Source organism: Puma concolor, chromosome C1 (genome assembly GCF_028749965.1).
Source record: "Puma concolor isolate L17-30 chromosome C1, mPumCon1.1.hap2, whole genome shotgun sequence".
NCBI classification, from domain to species: Eukaryota; Metazoa; Chordata; class Mammalia; order Carnivora; family Felidae; genus Puma; species Puma concolor.
This window is the reverse complement of record NC_141674.1, coordinates 203,595,885-203,612,616: the sequence shown is the minus strand read 5'-3', so window position 1 is coordinate 203,612,616 and position 16,732 is coordinate 203,595,885. Positions and strand designations below refer to the sequence as shown.

General features: G+C 55.7%; 1 protein-coding gene across 11 annotated transcripts in view; it reads left to right on the top strand.

Annotated features, from left to right (window-relative positions):
• Positions 1-16,732, top strand: part of TNS1 (tensin 1) — a 225,789-nt gene that overhangs the window by 128,663 nt on the left and 80,394 nt on the right. For 10 of the 11 annotated variants that reach the window (XM_086719592.1, XM_086719590.1, XM_086719591.1 and 7 more), the window contains 7 exons: positions 290-340; positions 6,602-6,651; positions 8,809-8,980; positions 11,428-11,478; positions 12,387-12,509; positions 12,901-12,965; positions 13,921-14,004. In XM_086719592.1, the coding sequence (XP_086575718.1) occupies positions 290-340; positions 6,602-6,651; positions 8,809-8,980; positions 11,428-11,478; positions 12,387-12,509; positions 12,901-12,965; positions 13,921-14,004 (596 nt within the window). Of the gene's footprint in view, positions 1-289; positions 341-1,034; positions 1,644-6,601; positions 6,652-8,808; positions 8,981-11,427; positions 11,479-12,386; positions 12,510-12,900; positions 12,966-13,920; positions 14,005-16,732 lie in introns of those variants that run through there. The other variant, XM_086719595.1, reaches the window with a different exon arrangement.

Genomic DNA, 16,732 nt, shown 5'->3' with positions numbered 1-16,732 from the left:
CATTCAGGCTTCTAATTGTGTGGCCACTGGCAATTCATGAGCCTGCCTGTACCTCACTTTTCTTACCTGCAAAATGGGAAGAGGAAGATTATAACACAAATGAGAGGGTTGGTTGGCTCTGAGGGGCTTTTAGTGGACAAAGAAATGCTAAACACACAACTAAGTTGCCTCCGAGGCCCTTCTGCCAGCTCCCTCACCCCCAACCCCTGCCAATCCCAGTAGGTGAAAAATGAGGGTGCCCTTCGATTACTTTCCTTGATTCCCCTCTCTGACTGTGTTTTTTCTCCAGGGAGAAGGAGCTTTCCGGGGTGGAAACACACGGAAAAGCCTTGAGGAAGACGTAAGTATGGGGATGGGGAAGGGAAGGGTTTGGCTGGGCTCATGGTGCCCCAGGGGGATTGGAGGTGTGGATGATCTATACTACCTGCCTTGCTGAAGGATCCCTTACCTCCTTTCCAGAAGGACAGGCAGGGGTCTCTGAGTGCTATGGCTGAGCAGGGGAGGAGGGGTTGGAATGGTGAACAAACCCCATGGACTTACATACTGGACCTCAGTCTTGGCTTTGGCTCCCAGGTCGGCTGGATCCAGAGCTCATTTGCCCATCACTTTGCCAGACCTCAGTGCTCCAGGGGAGGGAGGCAGCAAGGGTGTGCTGTGAGGTCTGGCTCGGTGGTGAGCAGGATACTAGCAGAGCTATAGCAGAGGGACTAAGGACAGAGGTGAAGAAGGACTCCTGGGCTCACAGAGGGTCATCAGACCTTGAGGAATTACAAGCTCTGCTTCTTTGGAAAAAAGGGGTCTGGGGGCGCCTGGGTGGCGCAGTCGGTTAAGCGTCCGACTTCAGCCAGGTCACGATCTCGCGGTCCATGAGTTCGAGCCCCGCGTCAGGCTCTGGGCTGATGGCTCGGAGCCTGGAGCCTGTTTCCGATTCTGTGTCTCCCTCTCTCTCTGCCCCTCCCCCGTTCATGCTCTGTCTCTCTCTGTCCCAAAAATAAAAAAAAAAAAAAAAGGGGTCTTTGCAAACGCCAGGATCTTCTTTGTGGCTTCAGTGCCGTTGATTCTGGAGGAAGAAGCTGGAAGCTGGGCCCGTTGACCCCTCTGGGCTCTTCCTGGTGGGCAGTTTTGGTGGAGGTCAATGGGCAAATTGCTTAAATGGAGAGACCCCTGGGAAGGGCAGAAGGGGCTCTCCTGGGACCCTGCTCTGAGTGGTGCTCGTGTCTGGGCTTGTCCTCATGTGCCCGGGGTAGACACCCCACACAGTCGGGCCTTTCTCTTTCTTCCCCACTCTCGTCTGACAATTTGCCCCTATGCTGGCCTCCATCCTTGCTCGCCCTGATCCACAGAGGAACAGGGAGTGGTTTTGGCGGTTGGCACAGGGGGAGCTGTTGATGGCATGAGGCCCTATCATCTGACAGCTGCCTGACCCGCCATGGGGAGGGCCCCAGAGGGAGGTGCTCAGGCTGCGGGAGGCAGCTCCTGCAGGCGGCCACCCTTGTGTGGTGAGCCCGTGGCCACGGCCACATTGTCCTGGGGCAGCCCTTCATGGCCAGCCCTGCAAGGCGGAGGCGTCCCTGGGGCTGTACAACCTGTCCAGGAGGAGCGGGAGCATGCCTCTTAAATTAGTGGGGAAGGCTCTGTTCAAGGTACGCGTGGGTCCTATGGGCACGGAGTGCACATGTTGGGGAAGGACTCTTGTCCAAGTTTGCAGTATTTTGGGGGCTGAGATGTGGGTCAGAAATTAGGCTTTGTGTGTACCTACTGCTGAGGACGAACTAAAGTAGTGCACCCAAAGCATATAATATATGCTCAATAAATATTAGCCATTCTTATTACTGTTATTTTGACCAAGGGCCCGGAGCTGGATTGAGTATTTTGGTGATCCCCAGACACCACCCCTATGGTGGATGCTATGGTCCCATTAAAAATTTTTTTTTAAATGTTTATTTATTTGAGAGAGAGAGAGAGAGAAAGAGTGAGCAGGGGAGGGGCAGAGAGAGGGGGAGACAGAGGATCCGAAGCAGGTCCCATGCTGCCAGCATAGAGCCCAATGTGGGGCTTGAACTCACAAACCATGAGATCATGACCTGAACCAAGGTTGGATGCTTAAGCAACTGAGCCACCCAGGCGCCCTTGGTCCCATTTTTCAGATGAGGAGGTAGAGACTTGAAGGGGCTCAGTGAATTGATGAGTGCCTTCCCCACCCCTTCCTGGGTTTGCTGCTCGGATCTGGTTGTACCCTGCTCTCCCAGCCCTTGGCCAGGAGATGATGTGTGAACTAAAGCCTTCACCTGACGGCCTGGGCACACTTACGGCCAGGTCCTGATGCTGCTGCTTCCCCCAGCCCCAGCCTGGGCCAGACATAGCTTGTCAGGGAAAGCTGCAGCAAGAGAGAGTGAAGTCAGACATCATGAAGAACTTTTTGACGTGATGGTGGGTATGACCTTGGTCCCAGGAAAGAAAGAAGCGGCCCTTTAGTTGGGACGGGAGGTTTTTTTTTTTAGAAGGAAAGTTTGTTGATTTGGGATGAATGCGCGTGTGTCTAATGTGTGCCAAGGTGGGTAAGGGTTGTGTCCTGTCTGGATGTGGGAAGAGGGTTGTGACTTCTGGCGTAGCTAGTCTAGTCAAGGGAACACTAAGCGAGCGAGCGGATTCTAGAATGGCCTGTGTGCTGCAGAGGAGGGAAAACCTAGTGTCTAAAGTTCCCAGACACCTGTCTCAGGTTGGGTGATCCCAGGGTCTTTGGTCCATGCCCTGCTCAGCCATGGGGGACCCCCGCAGTCTGCCCCGTGCGAGGAGGCCTGTGCCAGAGGCGGCACAGTTGCGGCCCTCAGCCTGGTGCCGTGCTGTTGGGCCTGTTTGTTGAGCTGTTTTCCTGTCCCTGGCCCGTGGCCCAGGACTCACAGGGCCGGAATGGCTGTTTTCCTCCAGCAGGGCTGGTGTGTAGAGAGGTTTGTGGATGCTGTGCTGTGTCGCACTCTGTTTTGGAAAAATCCAGGCTGGTGGGCAGGAAGGAGAGAGGAAGGGGTGTGGCTGGAGGGGCTGGTGGGGGCGGGAGGGGGTGGCCACGGCCCCCAGAGGAGAGGTAGGAATGGGGACGGGCCCCTGACGTAGATTGGGCACCAATTTCTGGCTGCCTGACGTGGCCCCTGGTGTTTCTTACGGACCCTCCTCCCCACTCTGCCCCCTGGGGACTGGGGCTCAGGAAACGGCTTTTCTTTTGGTCCAGAGCTGTTGTGTTTGGTCTGTGGACCTCAAAGGCAGGCAGGACTCTTCCCACACAGTTGTTGCTCTAAACCAACCCCACCCAGGTCCTGGGGTTCCCGCTCCTTGCTGCATGGTGGAGAAGGTGGTGGCAAATAACCGAGCCTAGGGCCACAGACCTTGAGCCACTCAGAAGTGTCCGAGTGGTCGTTGGCAGTGGGGACCAAGGCAAAAAGAGTTGGCTGGATCTGCAGGACGAAGGGTGAGGGTTAGATACTAGGAGGAACTTCCTGGTAGAGAAGTAAGACACCGTTTTGGTGGGGGGGGGGGCTGTGGAACTTCCTTTCATGCTGTTCTCTTACTGAAAGCGAGACCGTGGTTCAGTGATGACTGTAGAGGAGCGTTCTTGGTGCCTAGGGAGTTGGATCAAAGTTGTATTATTGATCTCTGTCCTGGGAGAAGCTGGGGGGGGGGAGGTAAAGCCTAGTGGGCAAAGGGCTTTGAGAGCCCCAGAGAGGAGAAGCATGGGATTACAGGCTGACAGAGAGCTTCTTTTTTCTTTTTAAAATAAAATCTTTGTAGTACTTTTTGTAAAGCCCTCTGGTAGTTTCCCCTGGGGGCTTTAGGTGGAACAGGTGAATCACATAAGATCACACGAGCACTGTGCTATACCCATTTTACAGACTGGCCAGTGAGACCCGGCAGCAGAGTCTCATGCCTATTCTTGAAGAGAACAGCTCCAGTATAAGCTCTCTGAGGTCAGGGATTTCGCCTCCTCCGGTCCCCAGCACCTAGCACGTTGCCTGGCACTCCGCTGGTGGCACTCAGCGAGGGTTTTTGGAATGAGGGAAGGAGCGTGATGACGGACAGCAGAGATGACTGATCTCTCAGGGGGCTCCCAGCCTCTCAGAGAGGGTGTGTGTGCTGAGGCGTGTGCTGGGGGTGCCCATCTCTGGCCTCATGTGTGAGGTCACCTGTGTGTTTTGGAGCGTGAGGCCGTGCTTGCTCATACCCCCCGCCCCCACAACTATGTGTGGTTCTTCACGTCCACGAGACTCAGGCTTGTCACCCGTGTGTCTGCTTTCTGCCAGCGAGTGTCACATGTCCTCGAACTCTGCAGAAAACAGGAAGCCCCGTCAGTTAGAGGACGGCCCAGTGATTCAACAGGGGATGACCATCCAGCTGTTCCCGTCCCTGTCATCTGGTGGGGTCACGGTCCAGGGCAGCTTCCTCCCCTGCTGCCCCTTCCCTGGCTGGCCTGGAGCAGAGCCGGCTTGGACTTTGTCTTATCACCTCTGGAGGCGGCACGGCCAGACTCTGTTGGGGCCAAGTTTTTATTTATCTTCCCTGGCTTTTTTGGGGTGGGGAGGTTAAGGAATGTGGAGTGTTGTAACTTTGGGAGGGGGGTGGAGAAACGGGATCCAGCTCTCCTGTCCCGTTCTTCCTTTTCACCCCTGCGCCCGAGGAGGCTTCTGGCTCCCCTTGGTTCCCCAGTCCCCTCGCCAAGCCGGCCTCAATATCACGTTGTCTCCCTGCAGCTCCGTGAGCCCAGACCCATGGCCCTGACCACACCGCAAGCCTCGGCTGCAGCTGTGGCTTCCAGTTGTTCGAGGCAGCTGTGGTGGCCTCCTCCAAAGTGGCTGTGGATCAGCAACAGATGAAACCCGAGGGGCTATTTATAGCAGGGTGGCCCCGGGGCCTGGAGCAGGGCCTGGGGCGGTCCAGCGACTCCTCATCAGGGACCAGTGAAATCAAGATGGATGAAGTGTTGGGTCTCTGTGTTCCTCTAGGCGGGTAGTTTTGGAACAGCCTGGTTTGGGGCTTGAAAACCAAACATGATCCCTCTTACCCGCGCCCCCTCCCCCCCCACCATGCCTGACTCATGCAAACCCAAGTTGTCAAGGCCAGGGGGCTGTGGAGACAGACACTTTCCTCCCCAACAGCCCCACTTGGTTCTTCCTGCTGCTACTGCAGAGGCTGAGTGGTTCGGAGCTGAGCTGTAGCCCACGCAGAGGGGGCTCTGGGTGCAGCCTTCTCACGGGTGGCTGGATGGAGACACCTCCTCTTAGTGGGGCTGCCCTGACTTTGGGCACTACCAGGAGCCCGGCCTCCAGGCTTCTCCGCCCCTGCCTTGTCGGCCCTGCAGGGGCCTGGAGGAGGCCGAAAGCGGCTGCTCTCCTCAGGGCCCCAGTGGTTAAACCCAAAGTCTGAGGGTGAGTCCTGCCAGTTGTCAACTTCCCCAGGACTTGGGGGTGAGTCACCGTGCCTCAGTTTCTCCTCTCCCTGGTAGACTGTGGTCCTGTCTCCTCCAAGAGGTGGTTGCAACTTGGTGGTGGGGAAAGGCTGGTTTCGGGGAGGCACAGGGATGTTTGGAAGGTGCCGATGGGCTCAGAGAGCCCTGGCTCGGCCTGGGAATCTAGAAGTTGGGCGGTTGATTTTGCATCACGTGAGGTGGCTGACAGGTGTGGGGAGAGGTGATGCAGGGCTCTGTGTGTAGAGGTGAATGTTGGTTGTATGTGTAAGCACCCTTTTAATTGTACTAGATGCAGTAACAGTAACAATGAAGAAGTGCCTTATATGCATACTTCCTTTTAATCTTCAAACAACTCTGTAAGGATTGCCCCATCTTACATGTGACGTTACAGAGATCCAGAGCATCGAGTACTCCCAGGTCGGCCGGCAGGGTGACCCTTAGCTTCCATCACGGTGCCATCGGGTCGTCTTGGGCTGTTTGGGACCCGAACTGGGGTCCGTTTGCCTAAATTTGTGCCAGTTGACAACCCTCGAGAGGGGAGCGGGTGAGGGGGTAACCTAGTGGGCGGTGGGTCCGTAGGAGGGTAACTTGCTGCCCAGCACTGGTCTCCGTGGGTACACGCCACCCCTGGCTGCTCTCAAGCCACAACTTCTGCTCTAATGGCTCCTTGTTGCTGCTGTGAAGGGGAGGATTGCGGGATGGTGGTGGTCAGGGGGTCAAGGTTCAGAGCAGGACAACCGGTCTTTTCCTTCTGTCATGCTCGCGGTCGGTATTCTCCCCTGGGGGTTACGGTTACGGCATCCAGGGAATCAAGATGAAATGTGTTTCCGTCCATTTTGAAACTCTTTTATTGAGTGTGTACTCAGTGCAGATGGCACCAGCCCAGACATTTCTCAGCATCTGGGATTTCTTCCTTCCCTGGGGAGGGAGAGCTGGGCCTTTTGGGGGCTCGCATGCACACTCACAAGCGATCGGCCTTGGTCGCTTTTGGCCTTAGGTTGCTGTGTAGCCTGGATGTTAGGGTGCCCGCGCTGGAATCTTGGCCAAGAAATAAGAGCATCTGTGTTTGTCCGCAGCCCTGATGCTCCCGGGGACATCTCTCCGCCAGCCTCCTCCATAATGCCGCTTGTCTTTTCTCTGTCCTAGGGCTCCAGCAGAGTCACCCCGAGTGTCCAGTCCCACCCCCAGCCCATCAGGTATGCCTGGCCTGTTTGGGGGGGGGGTGGCTAGGGATGGGGGTGCCGCTGTGAGGTCACTGTGGGTGTTTCCAGCAAATCATGCTTTTGGGTGCCTGAGACCGAAGTCATAAAGCCACAGGTAGGGACCGTGGGTGGATGCGCAAGCCACAGAGAGAGGATGCCGGTAGCTGCATACCCTTGGAAATGGTCATGTTTTGAGTTCTAGCTCGAAGCTAGGCCTTGAGCTGGATTTTTTTTTTTTTTTTTTTTATGTCCCTGCACGATCCCATCTAGTCCTTGCAACAACCCTGTAGGGTAAGTATTTTTATTCCCATTTGGCAGATGGAGAAACTGAGTCTCAGGGAGGTGCGGTGACTTGTTACAGGTCACGCGACCAACAAGAGGCAAGACTTGGGTGTGCCTTCGGGACTGGCTGGCGTCATAGTCTATGCTAGATCCAAGTCCTCTCTGTGGGCAGGGTTTTTGATGTTGAGGGTCATTTAGAAAAGGAAAGTTCTCTAACTGTCTGGGCCGGCAGGGGCTGGGGGCAGGGATGCACAAGGACTGGGTGCCTTGCTGATCTGTGTGCAGGTTCTGTGGTTTTTCTGGCTTGGGCCCTTCCCTCTCTGCCTCACCTTCACCTCTGAGGCTCCTGAGACAAGTGAGAATCTGGCTCCAGGGAAATGGAGCTCCAGCCAGAGAGGGCTGGTGTGTAGCTAAAGCCCCCGGTGGGTTGTGGCCGGGCTGCCAGCTGCCCGCAGACCTGAGCAGCCCCTTAGAGAATCTTCTTCCCTTACAGCTGAGAACCACCTTGGGGTGGGTGGGTGCAGGGTGCGATGCTGAAGTTGTCCAGGTGGTGGCACCGTTCTGCCTTGGACCCATCCCCGCCCGCCCAAGGCTGCAGTGAGAACCTTATCTTAGGGACAAGGAATGGCCCGGCTCAGAGGTCAAATTCAAACTGGGATCCTTACCACAGCCCACTGGCCTCTCTACCACTTGGCTCCTGTCCTTGTCACCTTGGAGAAGCCATACCTCGCCCTTGGCCCCCCCATCTCCAAGCCCTATGTACACAGTTGGGTTCCAAGTTAACCCTGGTGGACATCTGGATTCTGCCAGGGCCACCCTGTCTCTTTGAAATACCCTGCTGGTATCTCTCTGCTGCCCCTCCCGTCTCACCTTGACCCTGCTGTAGTGAAAGAGTCCTAGAAGGAAATGTTGCCCACCTTGGATACAAAGAGGAAGTGAGACAATAGGGGGCGGGTGACAGGGTAAGAAGGTATGGTGACAGGGAGGGTGTAAGGTGGGCCTCAGAATGGAATTTCAGTGTCCTGAGACCCATTTCCCGTTCCTGTCAGCTCCCTGGGGGCCAATCTGGGCCCTCCTGCTGGAAGAGAACCTGGATGAGGTATAAAGGCGTGAGCCCCCGCCTCCCCTCACCCGGTACAGGGGCTCCCCACTTCCTTTAGGAGCTCAGGTGGCCACCTGCTGCCGCAGCAGTAAGCTCAGCACCCTCTTAGAAATCACGGAGGCTGCAGCCAAGAAATAGCCCTGGAAGGTGGTGGGAGCTGCCAGAGGTGGGGGAGAGCCAGGGAACAAAGGGCGGGAGCTGGCCTGCCTCTGGGGAGGGCTGGAATGTGCGCCGTGGTCTGGCTTACTGGAGCCCAGGTGAGCTTGTCACCTGAGCTGCCCTTTCCCCTGAGAAGCCTCCCCCCCACCCCCCTGCCCACACTATAGCTCGGGAGCAGGGGGAGGGCGGAAGAATGCTCAGCTCCAGGGGCACCTGCCGCTCTCCTTCCTGTACTAGATCCGTCCCAGGATCCTTTGAAAGACTTCTGCCAGACCAGGTGGCCACAGTGTGTTGGAGGGCTGAGCTGGACTCCTGGGCTCCTGGCAGGTTCTGATCCTGACCCCGACCTCTGCGTTTATAGGTTGAAGGCAGTGCCGACAGGATTGATGGCCACCTAGGGTTGCTGTCATCGCTGTTTGGCTTGGAAATGGCCCGAGGTCCTTGCCAGCCTCTGCCCAGCTCCCTTTCCTCCGGTGCTCAGGGAACAGTCAAGCCCCCGGGGTTGGAATTGTGGGCCACATATAGTGTCTAGGGGGCAAAGATCCCTACACCTTGCCCTGAGGACCAGGGTTCTGATCTGAACCCCCTTCTGCCTACTGTGTCTTCAGAAACATGAGTCTGAGCCGGACCACGGAGGACAGCTGTGAGCTGGACCTGGTGTATGTCACAGAGAGGATCATCGCCGTCTCCTTCCCCAGCACAGCCAACGAGGAGAACTTTCGGAGCAACCTCCGAGAGGTGGCCCAGATGCTCAAGTCCAAACATGGAGGCAGCTACCTGGTGAGGATGGGGCCCAGTACCCCCCGTCCTTTCTGCTTACCACCTCCTCGCTGCTGGTGCCCCTGCCCACCTGCCCTGGGCCAGCTCTTAGCCTCTCTCACGGCCTGAGTCCTCACTCACCTCCCCCCAGCCCAACTTTACTGGGAGGAGTGTGTCTGCGGCTGGAATGAGGCGTCTGGAACCAAGTCACGTGTGCCCATGTGCATGTGTGCGTGTGCGCGTGAGTGTAGGTATATGTGCACGTGGGCATGCGTGTGCTCGTGTGTATGTGTGTGTTGACCAGGAGGAGAGAGTAACAACAATTCATGTTATTGCGTGCTTGCTATGACACAGGCCCCGTTCTATCTGCTCTCCACGTATTAAACTTCATGACAGCGCTAGAAATCAGGTTTTGCTGGAGCACAGAGAGGTGGGGTGTTTGCCTGAGGTCGGGAGGTGGCAGTGCCTCTGAGAAGTCCGAGGGCAAAGTTGTGGAAATGTTGCTATCACGGGGATGGTGCCTGGCCCAGGAGGAACACATCACGAATGTGGATGAGGGGCCCGGGGGTGCTCTTCTCTAATGGCAGAGAGCTGGCATGGGGAATCAGACCTATCCTTGGCCCCAGGGGAGGGCTCAGTTCTACAAGGAGGTGCCTGTGGATTTGGGCTGCACCCACCGACCAGACCGTGCAGCCTCGAGGGGCCGCCCCGATCTGTGAGCAGAGGCCGGCGTAGGGGACTGCATTAGGTCCCTGGGGCTGCTGTAACAGATTGCCACAAACTTGGTGTCCTGAAACAGCAGAACTGACTTTCTCACAGTTCTGGAGGCTGGAAGTCCAAATCAAGGTGTTGACCAGGCCGTGCTCCCTCTGCAGGCTCTACGGGGGATCCTGCCTTTCCCCTTCCTGGTTTCCAGTGCCCCCCAGCGATCCTTAGTGACCTTGGCTTCTAGCTGCATCACCGCAGTCTCTGCCTCTGTCCTCACACGGCCTGCCTTCTTTCTTGTGTCTCTCTGTGGGTCTTCTCATCTTATAAGGACACCAGGCATCGGACCTAGGGCCCGCCCTAAATCCAGGATGATCTCATCTTGAGATCCTTAACTACTTACATCAGCAGAGGCCCTATTTCTAAATAAGGTCACATTCTGAAGTTCCAGGTGGATCTGAATTTTTGTGGGACACTGTTGAACCCACCACAGACACGCCTCTCCATCAGCTGTGTTGGGCAGCGTTGAGAGCCTGGCTTCAGACACCAGAGAGTCCTGGGTTTGAATGTTGGCTCTGCTCTCACTATCTGACCTTGGCCACTTCGCCTCACTAAACCTTAGGTTCTGCATCTGTAAAATGGGTCTAATTGTACCGCCTACCTCTTATGGTTGTTGAGAGAACTAAGCCAGCCGCTAGGTGTAAAGTCCTCAGCATTGGGCTGGCAGGTTGGGGACACTCGAGTGGTAGCTGTTGTTAATGTAATAAAGTCTGTACAGTTACAGGGTCCAAGAATGGACTGGAAGCCATCTGGGATCATTCCCAGTTTCAGGAGTCCAGGGTTCTGTGGGTCTCTGCTATGCCACCCTCCCTCTGCTTTCCCATCGCAGGCCGTGGGGTCACTTTCCTCGGCAGGAGGCGGCACAGTTTTCTTTGAGTTTTCTGGGCAATGAGGTGAAGGTGGAGACAGGAAATCCAGGGATTGGGGGAGTCTTATGGGACATGGTTAGGTGTCGGAGGGCATCTGCCGGGAAAGGGGTGTCAAGGGTCTGAGAGACCCCACTCAGGGTGATTTGCACGCTCGGAGGGAGGGCGTCCTCCCACAGAGCTGTTGCATTTTTAGGCGGATGAGGTTCTAAAGTTGACACGTGAAGTGGAAACCAGAGATGGCCAAACACTTATCATGTCACACCACCGGATTCCCGTCCAGTGTGGACGGGTGGCACATGGGATGAGACAGGCTGCATCCCCTTCTCACCTGCAGTTTGGGTGTCTGTCTGCTCACTGAGGGTTGGGGCTGAGTGTCCATGTACTTCTCTCTCCTTCTCTTTAATTTTTTTTGTCAATATTTTTATTATTTATTTTTGAGAGAGAGAGAGAGAGAGAGAGCGCGCGCGCGCGTGCAAGTGGGGGAGGGGAAGAGAGAGAGGGAGACACAGAATCCGAAGCAGGCTCCAGGCTCCGAGCTGTCAACATAGAGCCTGACGCAGGGCTTGAACTCACGAACTGTGAGATCATGACCTGAGCCGAAGTCAGACGCTTAACCGACTGAGCCACCCCGGCGCCTCCTCTCTCCTCTTTATCCTGAGAACCTGTAGTTGAGTGCGTGTTGGTCATTGTGTGGGTCTGATGGGACTCCATTGTAAGCTTATGCATGGATAGAATTTTCACTGGGTGGTTGGGAGGAGAGAGACAGAGACAGAGACAGATGGACAGACAGCCAGCTAGCACCATTTCATGATCTCTTCCTTTTCCTCTTGGTAGCTTTTCAACCTCTCTGAGCGGAGGCCTGACATCACAAAGCTCCACGCCAAGGTGAGCTGGTGTGGATTAGGGGTGGGGGGTTCCCTCTGCCTGGAAGAGAAGGAGAACAGCATGGTTCTCCCCATGGTTCCTACTTCGGAATCTGGGGGGAAGGACTGAGACACTTCGCAAAGCCTATTCCCTTTCTATGCCAGCTTCCCTTTGGAACATGGAAAATACTGTATTTATGGTTTCTGTAATACAAATTGCAGATAGCAAAGCTTGATGCAGCGATTTCCTACCCACGTCTACCCCCCCACCCCCACCACGGGTGCACATAGCATCTCTGGGGCGAAACTGGAGCTGTGAGAATTTTAGTCTTATTGAAAAGCATTTTGGATTTAAACTGGCTGGGAATTGCCAATGGCTGGTTTTCACTTGTTCACTCGGCGGGCTGAGTGCCGGGCTTTGCGTGGATATCTGCTCTGCCTCCCGGATTCTGGTGCCTGTTGCTGTGGGACCCTGGGCAGGTGGGACTCTGGGCCTCAGCTTGCCCCTCTGAAAGTAGATGGGCTGGATTAGATGTGCTCTCTTGGCTTTTCCAAGCATGGGTTCTCTTTTAGTTTAACGATCTGTGAGTTAAGCAAAGTTTTGAGGAGCCTGAGGACGGCCATTCAGATCTGCCCTCTGTCCCCTTTCGGGTTCTCTTGATTGGCCAGAAAAATCAATGGCTTGTGTGTCAGGGCCTGGAAAAGAGCTGTGAATGGCTGGGGGCTCTTCACTTTTCCTCTCTGGCCCTGAGCCAGGGTCTCTGGGCCACACCCTTGCCCCCACTCTGGGTTGTTGGGCAGGGAGGGCGGGAAGCGAGGTTGGCTGGTGGCCGCTGCCCTGGAGCCAGCATGTGGCGTAGGTGCAGCTCCCGCTGCCCCGGTTGAGTCTCTGGGGCTTCCGCCACTTCTCACTCATGACTTTGACCACAGGTCCTGGAATTTGGCTGGCCTGACCTCCACACTCCAGCCCTAGAGAAGATCTGCAGCGTCTGCAAGGCCATGGACACTTGGCTCAATGCAGACCCTCACAATGTCGTCGTTCTGCACAATAAGGTCAGAGCAGGGGCTGCTCTGTATGTACGTGTGTGCGTGTGTGCATGTACACACGTGTGTGTATGTGAGCACGTGCACACATGCATAGACGTGTCCTCGGGTGAGTGTGTGTGCATTCTCCTTTCTAGGGGATGGTAGATCCTGTCCCGGGGGGCCCCTGAGAAATGGGGGTTAGGAGCTTATGGGACCCTCACGTGTGGTAGATGATCAACTGCGTTTCTTCTCTTTGGGACTCAGCCTGGCCTGCTCCCCTCCCTGGCATCCCACTCCCTCCTTTGAACCACACCCCTCTCTCCAGCTGCTGCTCACTTTTTCTCCAGGCTTCTGGACGGGTTCTGGGGCAGCAGGGCTGGCCTTAGAAATAAAGGCTTTGTGTTTGGGGTTCTTTCAGGGAAACCGAGGCAGGATAGGTGTTGTCATCGCGGCTTACATGCACTACAGCAACATTTCTGCCAGGTAAGAGCCTCTCATTCTCTGAATATTGAGAGCAGGAACCCCATCTGCCCATCCCTCCATGGCCTCTCCCTTCCTTGGCTGGGAGAATAATGACAGGGGACGGGGTGGAGGAGCCCACGGAAAGGAGAGGGATCTGCCCACGGCTCTGAGGCAGGTGGCTGTGCACGGAAGGCAGGAGCAAGGAGAGTCCTTTACTGGGGGCACTGGTGGCAGCAGACTCGAGAGGCAGGCCCATCCACGGACACCCCATCCAGCCACCTTCTCGGGACCACTTTTCCTTGGCAAATAGCCCTCTTTTTTCCTGAGTGAGCAGGTGAGAGAGTCAGAAAGAAATGTTGGATCAGATCTGGGTCTGACAGAACCATCTAGAAGTTATCTCATCCTTGTGGGCTTTAATAGGGACTTTGGGGCTTGGGATGGGATGTTGGTAGAGAGTCAAGAACAGAGGGGCTATATTCTCTCTCTTCAAAATGATCTCTTTGCAGACAGATAGAATGCTCTATGAAGGGTTTAGACGGTGGTTGTGTGACTATAAGAAACTTAACCCAGCCTAATCTTTCCTTAATGGTGAACATTTCCTGGGCACCTACTGTGTGCCCACATGTGCCAAGCTCTTTATACATGTTATTTCACTTAATTACCATAATGACCTTCAAGGAAGGCACTTGTCACTCTCATTTGACAGAAAATGAAAATCAGGTTCAGAAGGATTAAGTAAACCTGCCTCAAGGCACAAGGTTAATAAGGAGGCGGCACACTTGGTATGGGAACCCAGGCTGTCTGGCTCCAAAGCCCCAGGGCTGAGTCCTGCAGCATACAGGATGCAGGAATGCCAGGGCACTCTTTTCCTGAAAGCTTCTCAGAGTAGGGTGGCTGGAGGGCTCTACAGGTCTGGGGGAGCAGGGGTGGGGAGACCAGGGAGTTGGCTCCTCTGACCACCTGTCTCTCCCTGCAGCGCCGATCAGGCCCTGGACCGGTTTGCAATGAAGCGATTCTATGAGGATAAGATTGTGCCCATTGGTCAGCCATCCCAGAGAAGGTGGGTCTCCAGGGCTCACTGCCAGTGCATGCACATGTGTGTGTGTGTGTGTGTGTGTGTGTGCGCGCACGCGCTGTCTTGGGGACTAGCCTCACGTACCCACAGTGGGTGGAACAGCCATGCCTAGGTGGGGGTGTACAGAGCATGCATATTCAGGTGCCAGCCTGGAGTGCTGTAAGCTCAGGGGCATGAGTGAGCCAGTGGGCAGCTGTGTGTGCCCACAGATGGGCATGGCCGTTGGCTCCTGAGGCCAGCGCTGGAGAGCAGTGGGGCCGTTGGTGGGGGATGCATTGGTCTGGGTGCAAGAAGGGAGCTTGTATGAGAAGGAAATGCCATGTTGGTCCTGGCAGCGGGACCGTGTCCGCGCTTGGGTGAGCCTGTAGGAGGCTGACGTCATTGCCGCCTGCCCTGGAGAGGTCACAGATTCTTACCATAAGGGTCACCTTCTGCTGGGAGAGCTTTAAAAATTTTACCAAGGGCTCTCAAGCACGTGGTCTCATTGGAGTCCACAGCAGCCGAGGGAGGAAGCAGGGCAGAGAGGATTCATTGATTCATTGGATAAGTTTTATGTGCTCTACTACATTCCAAGTGCTGGGGATATCTAGTTGAGCAGGACGAAGTGCTTTGCCCACAGTGAGCTGATATTCCACTAAGAAAGATGGGCAGTGCACGAGTAAATAGACCAACAGGACAATTTCAGGTAGCAGTTAGTGCTAGGAAAGAAAGAGAACAGAGTGGGATAGACCTGGTGGAGGAGATTGGGGCTATGTAATGAAGGGGGTCAGGGAACACCTGTCAGAAATGATGGATTTGAGGCCAACCCTGCAAATGGTGAGCTACTGTATGATGATCCAGGGCATCCCCACTTTACAGATGAGAAGCCTGAGCCTAGGGAGGGGACTCAACATGGCCAGGATCCATAGCAAGTATTAGCAGAGCTAGAATGTACTTGGGGACCTGTAAGTCAGGTCAGGGCAGGGCCCCCAGGGTTGTGCCGCCCACTGTCCTGAGGGCTGGCCCGGGACTCTGCTCTGTGGATAACGTGCTGTTTAATGATGGCTGAGAGAGCACAGGGCTGGTGGACTGTGGGGAGGCTGCAGGTGAGTGTGAGTCAGAAGCCCAGGCTCAGAGGGGAGAGCTGGAGATGGGGAAGGGGGTCCTGCCCCTATGTGGCCAGAGCTGCGGGCCCACCACACATGGTGATGTGCCACACCACTCTGCACACTGGGGCTGTGGGACTGACCCTCTCAGCAGGGTCTTGTGGAGTTTCCCAAGGACATGAGCCATCAGGGAACTTTCAGGTCGTGAGAAGTACTTGGAAGGGGAACAAAACCCAAACAGAGCGTGATGGACTAGAGAGTGATAGGGTGAGCACCAGGGCTGAACTTTCTGAACAGGTGACATGCGGGGTGAGCTCTGAGAGGAAGAAGGGAAGCATCTGAGGGCGGGGCTGGGGTCACCACGCAGAGGGGACAGCAAGTACGGTGGCCCAGAAGCCAAAGCATCCCACTGATTTTTCCAGCCCCTCCGAACACTGACCAGGCAGGCAGGACCCCCTCGCCTCTCTATGCTGGGGTTTCCCTTCTTATTCTTCATCATCACCCCCATCTTTCTTGCCTTGTTAGAAGGGTGCCAGCTCCGCTGGGGACTTACTCCCATTGTAGTGGGAAGCCCAAGCAGAAGCGAGTCCTCAGGCCGCCTGGTGTCTTGCACCTGGCACAGGACACCCAGGAGCCAGTGTCTGGGTCAGCCGTCAGAAACAGGATGGCTTTATGTGCAGAAAATTCTGGCTGGGCTGCCAGATGCAGCAGCTGTGGATCAATGAGAATCTTCCCAGGGAGGAAAGAACGGTCATTCAAGTACCTGCTCGTTGGTCCCTGGCTTTCTACATATGGCTGGTGGCCTTGGTCACGAGCTTGACCTTGAAGGATAAGAGGGACAAACAGAGGAGCATGATGTTATGATGACGCAGTGTGGCTTGGAGAGAGTGGGCAGAGCGGTCACACCCCTGCAGCAGAGCACCTGGAGCACGGGGTCGGGGTTACCTCTCAGCCGTAGGAGTGTAGGGGACTCCACAGCGCACGGCATATGCTTACACAGCGCGCAGTCGGGCGTATGTTTACATTATCTGTCTGCCTTGCAGCTTATATCTGCAACCGCACCTGCTTATGGGTGGGTGATTCTGTCCGTGCCCGTGTGTGAACATGCAGCTGTTGCCTTCATTATGTATTTGTTGCCACTTTCCCGCCTTCTGGGCAGTGTCGTTTGCAGGGACGGGAGCAGTTGGAGGAGAGGAGGGCAGAGAGGGAGGGAGGGAGGGGCTTTGCCTGCAACTCCCCCATTCATTGTCACCCCACCCCCGGGCGGCTCATTGTCCCCAGCACACAGACACATCCTGTTGGCACGATCCAGAGATCTGATAGGAACCGCCATTCCAGGTTTCCGGTTTGAGTAATGGGGCTGGGGGCTGGTCAGGGGCTGAATAGTAACCGGCGCTGCCCATCAGATTATCTTGCTTGGGTAGTCTGAAGTGACCCCACCCGGGCCCAGGGACAGAGGCCCACAGGCCTGGAGGTGGGCCAAGGAGCCAAGAGATAGGAGGGGACCATTGTCATGGTCATGTGGGTTCTGGTTCCACCAGCCTCAAAGAGCCCCCTTGCCTCTCGCCAAGTCTCAGGATTCATTGTGATTGGTGTGGCTGACCCAGCTCACCATTCAGAAAAAAGGA